Source organism: Protopterus annectens, chromosome 2.part0 (genome assembly GCF_019279795.1).
Source record: "Protopterus annectens isolate FY-2018-M chromosome 2.part0, PAN1.0, whole genome shotgun sequence".
In the NCBI taxonomy this organism is placed as follows: domain Eukaryota; kingdom Metazoa; phylum Chordata; order Ceratodontiformes; family Protopteridae; genus Protopterus; species Protopterus annectens.
The window spans coordinates 147,298,149-147,312,207 of NC_056728.1; the positions used below are offsets into that span (position 1 = coordinate 147,298,149).

The 14,059-nt window shown below is 37.7% G+C and overlaps 1 protein-coding gene across 3 annotated transcripts in view; it reads left to right on the forward strand.

The window, feature by feature from the left end:
• The window catches only part of SATB2 (SATB homeobox 2), a 419,213-nt gene that overhangs the window by 285,062 nt on the left and 120,092 nt on the right, over positions 1-14,059 (forward strand). Inside the window, exon 8 of one of the 3 annotated variants that reach the window (XM_044060638.1) lies at positions 7,234-7,449. The exons of 1 other annotated variant lie outside the window; for it this stretch is intronic. In XM_044060638.1, coding sequence (XP_043916573.1) covers positions 7,234-7,449 — 216 coding nt within the window. The remainder of the gene's footprint in view (positions 1-7,233; positions 7,450-14,059) is intronic. One more of the 3 variants, XM_044060639.1, reaches the window with a different exon arrangement.

Consider the following 14,059-nt stretch of genomic DNA (forward strand, 5'->3'; position numbering starts at 1 on the left):
CTGAATTACTAAAGTACGCTTCATACTTCTGGTAACACAATTTTTATCAAGATTAATATCTTGTCCTGGATTCATGCATTACTGTTTCCGGATGAGTTTTTTTTATTATAATAGAAGCATGCTTGCTAGTTCTGGCTGACTGATTTTTGTTTTTATCACTGAGACATGACTGACTTTTCTGATATATACATTTATACTACAGAACAGGCCTCACAATCATGGATAAATGAAGGACCAAGTTTTTTGGCAAATCCAAGTGCTTTTCTTCTATTTAGTCTCACCTTCTGGTACCTGCTTCATCTAAAGGTGCCACATTCTGTGTACTACCTACTGTCTGTTTGACTCCCTCTGGCTCTGCTTTAGTATCCCTTAGTTCTTCACTTCTTTCATCCACACAGATGGACATACAGCTGCAGTTCATATTCAGTTATAGCTTCACATTGCTGTCACTATAGCATATCATTTCTTCCTAGAATCTCCCAGATTTCTTTTCATGCACTTGCATGTTAATATCAGAAGTATAACACAAAGAATGTGGCAGAGTAAATGTTACATGCAGCTGGGTTACGTGTAAATTACCTGTTTTCTGCATCCCTGTGGTGTGTGAGCGCACATATGAATTTGTACATACATGTGCATGTTTCTGTATCTGTGAAAGTGAATGTGTGTATGTGCATGTGTGTCCATGTCAATATGTATTTGTATATGAATTTGCATGTGCAGGTTTGCATGTCTGTGAGCAAAAGTATACATGTGCTGTTGTGTGTATATATGCATGTGTGTGTATGTATGTGTGTCTGTCTTTGTGGAAGTATATATGCATACATTTATGTGTTCATGTGTCTCGGTATGTATGTGTGTGTGTGTGTGTATGTGTGTGCATCTGTGCCCATGTACATGGATTCATGGCATAATGCTGTGGGAAGAATTTGATGTCTTTTTTTTCCTGGATGAATAATGGAGTGGAAATTGGAAGGGTGACTAAAATGCTGTAAAACTGGTTAACTTGCCTATTGTGTACAAAATATGTACAAGTTGCAAATCATCCACTAAAACATGGAAAATCCCTTGCATAAGTAATGTGTTTGTGTCTTTCTGTATGATGATAAAGCTATCTAGTTTGTTTTAATCTATTAAATTACAAGAAATTGACTAATGAATGAAATTATTCTTGATAAATGTTCATGGTGCCAGTTTGCTTTACTAGTTAAGGGTCTAGATACAGAGCCGACCTAAACACTTTCCCTAATGATACAAATATAGTTCACCAAGATTGTTAAACTGTCCAAATTAAAGATGTTTTCAAGACAGTGCTGTCATGCAGCAAGTTACATGTGTCCAGACATGCAGCTTCACTACACACACACACACACACACACACACACACACACACACACACACACACACACACACACACACATACCTAAACCTGGTGACTATCACTTTAAAAAATAAATTCTGCCTCATTAAATTACAATTAAACTGAATCATGATCATTTGTTTTTCTGGAAGGAAGACATTTTTGCATACTGGATGCCTAATTTGCTGCAGGTGACAAAAAAAGCCCGATGATACAGATGAATGCATTTCCAGTTTTTGAAAGGCCAGGTCAGTTACTGATCACAAAATCAGCATGGCGCTTAACCTTTTGAACATTTGCTTTAGCCCTGAAGGTTATAAGATTTCCTCTGTTCTCCCAAAGCAGCCTTTATTTATTTATTTGGAAAAACTGCCTGTCTGTCAGACACTGATTTCTGGCAAGTACCCAGACTAGGAAAACTTCTTTGACTAGTGTATATCCTTTCTGCAGCATTTTCTTGGCATATATAAGGACAGTGACCCTTTCGGAATCAAATGACAAAAGTGTTTTTTAAATCTTTTAAGGCATTACTGGAAGTCAGCTGTCTGTGTTTCTGTCCTCTTAACTTTATAGAATTAATGTCATCATGTGGTGTTGGGGAATTTTAAAAGTAGAGGGCTTGTTGTCCAAAGGGATGAGGATACTTCAAGTTCAGGAATAAATCTAGCAGTGAGAGCACTAGCTTCACTTGATGGAACAAGAAGACACAACCCATTGGTGTGCTTTGGCTTCTTCCTCCATTTTTCATTCCTGAAGTATGGAAAATACTATCAGAATTAACTGTACTACAGGAGTCCAGTACTTCTCCCTGGAGTTATGTATTATAATCGCCATCATTTTGGCAGAAAAGTGCTTCTATCAGAATGTGTACTGTAATGTGTTTTATCTCTTGCAAGGAACATAAATACTAGGGACATGCATTATGAATGTTTATGGTCCATTTTTGTGTTTAAATATGCATTCAAGTGTTGTGCTCTCTTTGAAGATTGCATCTTTATTTCCTTGGATGCAAACATATACTGGAAAATAATGCTTCACAGAGGAATAACGACACAGACCCGTGCCCAGGTTAAAGTTATGCAAATGCTTTAAAGTAACATAGTCTTATTTGAGGGATATAGCTGTTGTTATTTTGTTTTTTAGTGTAGTGGGCACTGTTTGTTTTGCATTGATCAGGTTAGTCACTTGGAAATAATTTCAGTCTTTAGCCATGTTAAAAGATCAACTACATTGCCTTAGTTGAATGGTTATAGTGAATATTTTTCATTATTCTCACCACCTCACCTCAGACAACCAGTCACACACACACACACACACACACACACACACACACACACACACACACACACACACACACACACACACACACACACACACACACACACACACACACACACACACACACACACACACACACACACACACACACACACACACACACACACACACACACACATACACACACACACACACACACACACACACACACACACACACACACACACACACACACACTATACATGTAGCAAATAATTAGAGCTGAGGTAGTAATCCACAGAGATGAAGATGTGTTGGTTTCAATAAAAAAGTAAATTGTTCCAGTTGTTAATAATTTTCCCTGCCTGCCAACCAAAGATCACAAGTACAAACAATATATCTTGTTGTCTGGCCTCCATGCTTCTTCTTCCCGGTGTTTTTTTGTCCTTAGTATAAGCAATATGTTTACAGTCTAGCCAGCCAGTCCCTTAGTTGTGTGTATGTACATACATATATAAGTTCAAGCCTATGGGAGCAGACACTGACTCATTTGCAGTGAGTTCTTGCCCAGTGTGGAGTAGATATCAGTGTTGTTTACCCATCTTAGTGGGAGAAAGTGTTAGGAGCAAGTAAAGGGTGGATTTGAGCATAATCATACCCATCACTCTTTATTACTACCTAATCCCATATCCTTTCATTAGTGCGAGCTAGAAGCCCTTGCTGGTAAAGCTGTATGATCATTTGCCACCAGGGCAGTAGGTTGCTGTGCATAAAGGAGGGAGAAGAAAGCTCTAGCAGTCAGCAGTTTGCTATTTAGTGGGGTAACTACATGCATGGTAGAACGGGTAAGATGAGATCTAGGTGCAAAAAGCTGCATTTATATATTTATTTTTATTTTTGAGATTCTGAACAATAGCAAAGGGAAAGAGCAGACCCCTGCTGACACATATGTTTTTAGACTAAGCTAGGCAGGGATTTGAATGGGGAATCTTACCAGTAATTCAAAGTGATTAGCTCCTTTTCCAGTAGTTCCTGTGACCTACTCTTTGAAGACAGAGAGAACTGTGTGTATGTGTGCATGTGTGCATGTGCATCCGTGTTTGTGTATATACATGTGCTTGCTGCAATAGACTGACATCCTGACCAGTACTGGTTTCTACCTTGCACCAGTTACCTACAAGGTTCAAGCCCTGAAATTTATAAGCAGATTAAAAAATGAAATTAATAAATATTCTTAACTATTGTGCAAAGTGTTTTATATGTTTCTTCCCCATTGCCAGCTGGCCATCAGCTTTCCCATATCATTGAGCCATTATTTATGGTTGTAACACCACCATCTTGTGGCTGAAATGAGCACTCACATCACTATGTGGGCATTCTGTGCCATACTTTGCTATGTGCATTCACCCAAGTACACACCTACAATAGTTGTTATTACTGATTTAGGATGCCAAGCCTAGATCCCCTGGCCTTGCAGCCATTATTGTCATGGAAGCCTTCAAACAATGTAATCAAATGTAAATATCTTGTGAACAATAAAGACAACTAAAAAAGTTATAAACAGAAATGTTACCAGTGAAAAAAAAAAAAAAAACTTCTTTACAGTGTTAATATATATATTATAAGGCACACTGTAATCTATTATATTGCAGACAAAGACAGAGTTATGTTTTTCTCTGAGGTTTCACAAACAACTTTTCTTATCTTGGAAACAGCGCAACATAGACATATATAATGTTATATCATTTTTGTTCAGCCAGACCAGAGCTTTTACATGACAGCATAAACTTCATTTTTGAGAAAATATGTACAGAAATCTGACAAATTATGACTTGTATAATTAACAACATGAGCAACATGGACTATTCTCAAGATGCACATTTGACAGTGGAAATATCAGTGACATTATTCTTCAGCATTATCAAAGATTTCACCTGATGCCCGACAACAGTTTGTAAATCACTTGTTTTTGAAACTACTAATGTGCCTATGGAAATATCCCCTGTCTTCATAATACCTAGCAAGCAACTAGCAGTATATCCAGCATGACGCACTGAACATGGACTATCAATGTGTATTTCTGTCTACCACCATGATGATTCACACTGTAGCCATCTGCAAGATGTAGCTATCTCAGTTATGAAAATATGAATGTAAATATGAAACTATGGATAAAAAATGGCAATTAGTAATATCTCCACTGCAGATGAACATTCTTAGTTTCACTTTGTAACATACACTTTTCCCTTTCTTAAGCTTCTTATTATTAATTGGTAAACTACATACTTAAGGAATCAAGCTATCAGAACACCATAAGGAGCTATATGTGTCAATTAGAAGTAAGTTCAAAGATACTATAAGCGTGAATGACTTTAAGATTGGGTCAAATAAATACTGTCAACATATATGTGCTACAGGGGCAATCACTTGTTCTGTGTTTACTTGCCTTATGTTTTTTGTGTTAATAAATTGTAATGTTAACTACAAGTAAATTAGGGATAAGTGAGTGATCCTTGAACTAGATGACCTTCCTTGCTATGTCATCAAATGCCCTATTCACGTTTATGATGCCATATGCTCTTTAGGCAGTATGGCATTGGAGATGGGTGTGTATTTTACCATGTTGTCTCTGTATGTTTATGGTCAGCAGTACAGTAAAAGTAACTGCACTCAAAGAAGAGAGCTGAAACCAGCAGGCAGTTGCGTCATTCACCTTCCGTATCATTAGTTGTACTTGGATCACTAGTTTCACAGTTAGCAATAAAGTCCCAGGATGTAGAAGGTGGTAAAATACTAATGCATTTTGTAACAGAAACACAGGCATAACTTTGCAATTGTCTGATATTTTTAATAAGCCAAGGCTGTGAGTTGTAGTTCCTGTAGTACAGGGTTTGATGGACTCAGCCCTCATTTGTTAGATATGAAGTTCACATAATGGTTAAGGTGTTTGCCTTATAGACACAAGGAGCAGGGTTTGACTCTCCCATGGGATAAAGGGCTAGGCTTAAAATGGCTCACAAGGGCAGTTAGCCTAGTACTATTCTATGAACCTATAGCTGTAGCAATGAGAATGGGTATATCCTTGTCCACCATTTTGTCTTTTTTTCTGTAGTCTGTGGAAAATAAGTTTTTCCACCCAAATCTGAATCTTTCCATTTCTCCATCCCCATTTATACTGGAAGCTCATACCTCTATATCCATCAGTCCAAACCCAAGCATAAGCTATAACATTTGTATCAGCTGACTGAATGGCATCACATTTATTAAAGTACACACTTAGAGCCTTAACAGATAAGTGGCTGGTGAAGCCTGGTCCTGACTACACTATGTTGTTTTCATATCAGTTTGTGTACCATATTGTAATATTTATTGTGCATCTTAATCATTGTCACAACAATGCAGTAATTTCATAAACAAAAAATATAGACGTTACATGATGAGAACCATGGTTAAAGATTACATTTTTAGAAAGGCAGTCCATCATTTACCGACCTACTTCTGTTAGAATTATCATATTTCTTATCCTTTTGTGTTGGACTTGTATATTTGAAGTTCAAAAACACTTGGCTTTGAAGGACAGTGCTGATAAGCTTACATAGTAGAATTGATTTAAGTGAAACATGCAGCTAATTGTGTTAAATTAAGACTGTGTTACAGGAGTATACTGGTATCTGCCTTCCAGTACTCTACAGTCTAAAGAAAGTTTTGTCCATTGATATATCAAAGTACAGAAAGAGTGAGTGAACAAGAGACAAATGAAGGTACAGAGAGAAAAGAACAAAGGACAGAATGTGATGGTAGTTACAGAATTAGAGAGAAATGGAGATAAAAAACCAGAAGAAAAACATTAGTAAATAGAAGGGTAAGGTACTAAGGGGATCATTATATCATCTTTATAAATGAGTTTATACAATATGCTGCCTACATACAATGCTGTATTGCATTGAAAAGATTTACAATGAGGAGGATTTTTTTTTATAATGAACTAAGGCAGGAAAGGGAGAAGGAAGAAAGGGTGTGAGGGTGGAAGGGGGGCAGGTAGAAAGGGGGCAAAATGAAAGAGCGTGACTTTTTAAATCTATAATGTTTGTACTATAAGTCAATGTATATAACAATTCTACTGATCAACATGTATGATTTACCTCTGTGTAGACAAAATTTGTTTACTATTAGCATATTTATTTATTTATGCATGTGTTGTCTTGGTGGTCCCACTGTGCATGGGACCATTATGCAGTGGAGACCCACGTTTTTTTACACTTAAGGTGAATTCAGAACTAGCAATGAAATGAGAGCATGTTACAAAGACAAAGCACTTATATGGATTCTGATCCTAATGAGCTAGATTGATGGCAAGGGTGCACTTCAACTGATGGTGCTAAACCTAGCCTATGGACTCATTGGGGAGGTGGCTTTCTGTCTCCAAATGGTATCAGTCCCTCAGATTTTTTTAGTACTAACTTCAGAGTGGTAGAAAAGTAAAGTAAAAAGCATTGTAAAATGACAAAAAGCCAAGAACCAAACATGCTGCTTTAAATTACCAAAGTAAGCACACTCATGCAAGCTGTTTTACATTTCATTAGCAATCAATTCTGGGTCTTTTTTTTTCCAACCAGGGATTGCTGTCAGAGATTCTACGTAAAGAGGAAGACCCTCGGACAGCCTCCCAGTCCCTCTTAGTAAATTTGAGGGCCATGCAGAATTTCCTTAACCTTCCTGAGGCCGAACGGGACCGTATCTATCAGGAGGAAAGAGAGCGAAGCATGAACCCCAATGTGAGCATGGTGTCTTCTGCAGGCAGCAGCCCTGGCTCATCCAGGGCACCCCAGGTAGTCCATATAAACTTGTACTCAGTATTTTTAATTGGTAGCTATCTGTTACCCGTATTTTCCATATATAAGTTGTAGAATGTTTTGTGAGAAAGTTGCACAAGTTTTGTTAGACATGTTCTGGGATAACAAGGCCAAGTACTAAGCACAGGTGAGGTAATGCAGTCCTGAAATCAGGCTTTCAAATGAAAAAAAAAAACAAGTTCAATTTCAGAATGTTTCATACTTTCACACACATGCACACAAGTGTGGACACTTGTGTAGACATGCACACACACCCACGCATACCCATGTATGCATGCCTCCATGTACACATATATGCACACCTGCATGTAGAGATACACACATGCATACACACACACACACACACACACACACACACACACACACACACACACACACACACACACACACACACACGCAAACACACACACATGCACGCACATTGATTGTTTGCAACTAAATGAAACAAAGAGAGCGCATAGCTCTAAATGAAATATCCCATAAGGCAGGATGTCACAAGAATCCCTTAACATTGTGAAAGAAGGCATTATACAAAAAGCTAAAATTGTTAACTCAGAAATCAGAACTTCTGTAGTTTTAAGTCTTTTTTTAAAGGCAATATTATCTATTGCAGGTATGCTTGTTAGTGTTTGTGTTGTGTATCTGTATTTAAAAGTGTTTGCATGCATACGAGCCCATGTGTATGTGTGTATGTGCATGCGTGTGTGTGTGTGTGTGTGTGTGTGTGTGCGTGTATATGGCTATGTGTCCATGTGTGTGTGTGTGTGTGTGTGTGTGTGTGTGTGTGTGTGTGTGTGTGTGTGTCTGTGTGTGTGTGTGTGTGTGTGTGTGTGTGTGTGTGTGTGTGTGTGTGTGTGTGTGTGTCTGTGCATCTGTGTTTGCATTTGTGTGTGTATGTGTGTCAGCTATTCCAATTCATGTGGGTGATATGCAAGTGTTAGGAGCAAGAATGCCTTCACAGGTCTTTTTGCAGTTGTTTCATAACTGGTTGCTTTCCATCGGTGCCTGACAATAAAGTAAAATGTAAGGGAAGTTTTTATGGTATTTTTATAGGTTATAAAGTGCTTTTGATCAGCCTATTTTTGCATTATTATTCCCACCGCGTAGCTTGTTAACTGACATAGACACAACATTGAGTAACTTGGAATACAGTTCAAATTATTAATCTGGTTTGGTTAAGAAGTAAATGTGCTGTAAAGAGAAGCATGAGGTGCTCTATAAAAATATTATTTCACTCACTCATCCTTGTACCCACCAATCTATCCATCCATCCATGCATCCATCTGTCTATCCATCCATTCATCCATCTATCCGTCTATCCATCCATCCATCTATCCCTCCATCCTCAAGTAATGGTTTTCACAGCATTAAGAGCAGGCCATATTAGTTCAGTCAGTGGTTGCATTTCTACCAGAACAGTTCTTTGATAGTTTTAATTAAGGCTACAGGTCAAATATTTATAACCCGATCCTTATAAACTTTAAGATCTCCGTCCTTCAGGGCATGTTTGGTGGAATTATAGAGGAAACATTTCAAATGACACTGGGACCAGACACTCATAACGTAGTCTCTGCATCACCTAGAACTAATGGCATATTACCTCTGCAATGAGACCTGTCCCAAGTACAACAGCTCCTCATCCTGTTCCAGAGACCATGCTCACTGACTACATTTCAACCACTTAGACTGGTGGTCTACCTGTGTTTTCATCTGCACTCAGAGGTTTCACCCATTGTTGAGTCAAATCATTAAGTTTGTTTCCAGTTCAGCTCTTACTTCACTATCAAAGGCAAGCATTCTGCCTGCTTAACATCCATAAGTCCAGGTGAGGAACCTACTTACGGTGAGTTGTGGAAAAGATACCCAGGCACAAAAGGTCATCTGGTGCTTCCAGTTACACTCCCTTAAGTATTACACTCCCCTCACATGGAAGAAACAGGCCAGTGTTTTCCTAACAAGAGCCATGAGTACAGACTTAGAGTGTGTGAGTGTCATCCCCATCATTGTGTATCTAGCTGTGAATTATTTTAGTACAGGTAGTAGGAGGCTGAGTGAATACGGCATTGTTTATGAACAAAACTGGAATGTTCAACCGTTGTTAATTGAGCCCCATGTTTAATCAGGAAATCTCAGTTATTTCTCTAAGAATATTTCTCCCTATTAGACTTTGCATATTTTTAGATGTGCTGGTACTGTGGCTCTTGGGGGCTTCCCCTATAAAAACATGTTTGTGTTGTTATAATCGAGAATGTGCATTATCGACTTTACAGTTTTCATTGATTAATAGTGTAATGTTTGGCGCTGTAATGTTCATCTACAGATCCATGTTATCTTCAGCCTCTCAAGTTAAATACTCTTACTTTCTTCCATAAAACATCTTGCCATGGTGATAAAAATAATAAACAAAACTAGAGACATAATATTACATTAGAGGAGTGATGCTAGGGCCCAGTCCTGTATCCACTTATTTCCAGGAAAAATTATAGATGTTTCTACATGAAAGATTCCAGCTGGTTGAAGTCTTGCTAGAATGTGTGAAGCATGGGGTGATTGGAGGAAGCTATTGCAATGAACCTGATTGTAAAGTCATTGGGCTGCATTTGAAGCAGCCCATTCCCATCACTGGTTTCCAGCATTTTAACATTAAATGAATTTTCATGTTCTTTCAAATGCATTAGGCAATCACAATCTGGAAACGCTTATATTTGTTTTATATCAACTCGCCAAATAATTCTGAAAGGAGTCATTTTTTATCACCTTAAGCCATTTTGAAGCCCATACATTTGCTGAAATTTTGTGATAAATCTTCCTTATTTGACTAGATGCCAAAATACCAAAATCTTTAATAGATGCAAAAGAACAAATTGAATGGATTACAATGTGGAAAAGAGAAGTGAGTTAAGAGTAAATTTGAATGTTGGGCTAACAGTTGTCATTGTACTAGCTGAGAAAATGCATGGCTGTTGATGCATCAATTAACACACACACACACACACACACACACACACACACACACACACACACACACACACACGCACACATACACACACACACACACACACACATGCACCACACACTCAGATCAGAAATACTATGTTCCATTATGCTATTAATGAAATGGTAAGTTCAAATAGATTACTAGTGATCGATAATGCTCTGATTACCTGTTCACCCAGTAATGCAGAAAGTAATATTTAGATGCTTTCTCTTTTGATTTAAAAGTAGTCTTAGCCTAATCCCTTAAGGACCTACTTCCTAACAACTCCTGACAATGACTCTTCTAGGACATGCTTTTCAATAGGCATCCACAGAGATTTTTTGAACTTCTGTCTCAAAGATCAACCATGTCTGGGTACTGAACAAATAGTCTTGCTGGTCCCAAAAGCATCTATTTTTCTTTCAATCAACCATAATGCTACTACAATGATCAGTTATCACCACAGCAACAGTTGGAAAACTTTCTTCCAAATAAGAGTTTACAAATGTCATATAGGAGCTACATAAGTGCAGAGCTTCATTTGAAGCTCACATTAATTATAACAATATAAACCTGAGGTTAAAGTCATGAGTGAAACTCCTAGGGACTATGCTGTTAAGCAAGTTCACCTGTATCGGTCAGCCAATTTTTCAAATATGCACAACTTTCCCAGAGGTTATGTGACCTTGAAAGTTACTTTATTCAGTATGGAGGTGTATGTTTGAAACATAAGCCCTTGAAAAAAGAAAGAAAGAAAGAAAGAAACATACATAAATATTTAGAGAACTGCTGTTTAAAAGAACAAGAAACTGAGGGTGCTATAAGTTTGAATATTTCCAACCTTCGGACAAAACATTTCAGACTAATCCTTCATTTTCTGCATTCTTTGAAGGTAAATATTAAAGAAAAATGCAGTACTTTTGATACATACCTGCCTTAGCAAGGTTCTATTTAATTAAAATCTGAAAACTGAAAATATTTAGGTGCTGTGGTGGGCAAGTCAGCCCACACCCCCTGCCTTCTGTACGGCTTAACTTAATATAACCTGTTCTGAGACAACTCAAACTTTGAGCTTTGAATTAAACGGAACCTTGCTGAAATGGGTCTTTATAACACATATAATTACCATGTAGATCAAATGTGGTTGTCTTGTGAAAAGGAGTTATATTACCACTCACTTCTAATATTTATGTCAGTTGTTGCAATAATTGGCAGTATTCTATAATTATTTTCAAAGTCGTAATGCCGGGATCAACCTTGACCTGAATAGTTCAACTCTGCAGTGTACTTATTTTTCCTTTCACTACATATTATCAAGTGAATGTTGTATGTTAACAAAATTGCTTCTGAACATTTTCCTTGATCATGTTGTATTCTCATAAAGTTCTATGGTGACATTAAAGATTTTCCCTTCAGATAGCTGCTCCAACAGTGGGAAGGTACTGGCTTTGCAATCAGATGAAACATTTTGAGGAGCTGATATTGTCTCCTGTGAAAATGGAACCGACTAATAATTTCCAATAAAAAAAAAACTCAGTAAATGTAGAAACGACCTTTGGACAGTCATTTTGCTTGTAAAAATGTAACTTGTGGCTCCACAAATAAAAAATCCTATGATTTCAAAACAAATTACTGTTATATGAAATAGAAGCCAGATTACTGTGGTATATGGACTCTGATGGAAATCTACAAGAATAAATTCCTGTAAATTTACAGAGTTCTTTAGAAATGAGTAACAGAAGAAAAGCATAAATGATAACTGGAATATGGGTAGAACTGTATGCTACGGTCATATTATTCAGTCTTCTTTTTAATCTTTTTGACCCTCTGACATTGCAGCTATGTAGCCTCTTGTTTTTCCCCCCTCATTGACTCATTCATTCCTAGCTTTGTTCTTCATGGCATTCTGAGATAGGGAATGTAGTTGTTAGCTCAATTCAGATAATGGTTTTCTGCAAAGGTACTAACCCAACAATCTTGGCAGAACATTAGCTAGCTCATCTGGCATCTTGTTCTTTTGAAGACCCCCCCCCTCAAAAAAAATCTCTGAAACTTTAGCAAGCTGTTTGCTACAATTGTAACAAGCAGCTTGCTACAATTAAACTGCCACACATTGAGCACTTAGCACGTTATCCATGACTATTGCAAATGCAGAATTGATGTGTACAAATGAATCGTGGTTACTGACAGCTTGTGCCTGGGGTAGACACTCTCTTCATGCAACCTTAGTTATGGCTCTGCTTGTTGGCATCACTGCATGTGCTCTGATAATGCAGTGACTGTTTTGGCAGCCATTCCACATGTAAGTGCACTCGTATGGATGGTGACAGCCTTCTGTAGGAGAGAAACTGTTTGGCAGACTAGAGCATGTATCCACCCCAAATGTTCTCTATCTGCCACTAATAAAGTTCACCTCTCTGCTGCAGGATGATCCAGCACTGGTCATTATCCCCCCCCCATCCCTGCTGGCTCCTACACTGCTAACATCATTAGTGTTTGCATGGTCATCTGAGCTGTAGTCAGGAATTTACCTTCTGAGCTGTGGAACCAGCCATATTGTTTAGACCTCTTTGATATGTCAATAGCTTTACATTAATTAATAGTCATTTTTAAGTGTTCCAATCAGTTTTCACTGGTAAACAAGGGAAACAGAAATATTTTATGATAAAATGATTGAATCCAACAAGTCTGAAACACAACTCAGTAAAGAATTGTATCATAACCATTATTCTTCTTCATGCATTTACATTTTACTCTTGGAACCCCTCCACCATGAAAGGAGTTTGTACCTTGCATCCCAGGTTCATAGGTGAGTTTTAGACTAACAATTTTTAGGGAGACTTTTTTTTAGCCTAGCCATGCTTTTCAAGGTGAGAATTAAACCCTGTACCATGTGACTGTGAGGTAAACACCTTGACCATTATGCCATTTAACCCACTGCTATGATACATATAATCATCGTCAGTCTGAGTGCAGTTTTAGGGGAAATAAATAGTTCAAGTCTTTGTGCATGTGATTCAGTATTTTAAATAAGTACCAAAAATATACAGATCAAGAAAGATATATAGACATTCTGGGTTGTTGTTGTTGCTGTTGTGTCTATCGGCTTTTCCCAGTTTGGGGTCGCCACAGCGGAACTCCGGTCCGCTAATGATTGGTAGTTGAACAGCCTCAAAACATTAGTGAATACAGTATGCAGCCTTCGAGAAGTGGGATAGAATTTTCTGTTTCAGTCCAGCGAAGCACTTGGGTGAAACACTGTTTCTAAGTCATGTTATTAGTGTTCCTAAACTTAATAACATAGACTGCTGAGAGCACACTGTTACTGCAAACACCCTCTAAAATGTCCTTCCTTTGCCAGAGTAGCCAAAGGGAAATCAGCTGATTAAAAAAAACAAGCACACAGCAGAATACATAAATAACAATACAGGCTGAGGAAAATTAAAAACATCAAATCAAGTCCACTCTTTAGCATACTTTATGAAATGAAATTCTTTCTTTCATTTTCATTGATTTCCTTGGTGAAATTAGAAGGCTGCCTTGTTATCACAGTAGTAATAATGAAGGAAAAGTACACATACTCAATTTCCTTACATATTATTTAATAAAGGA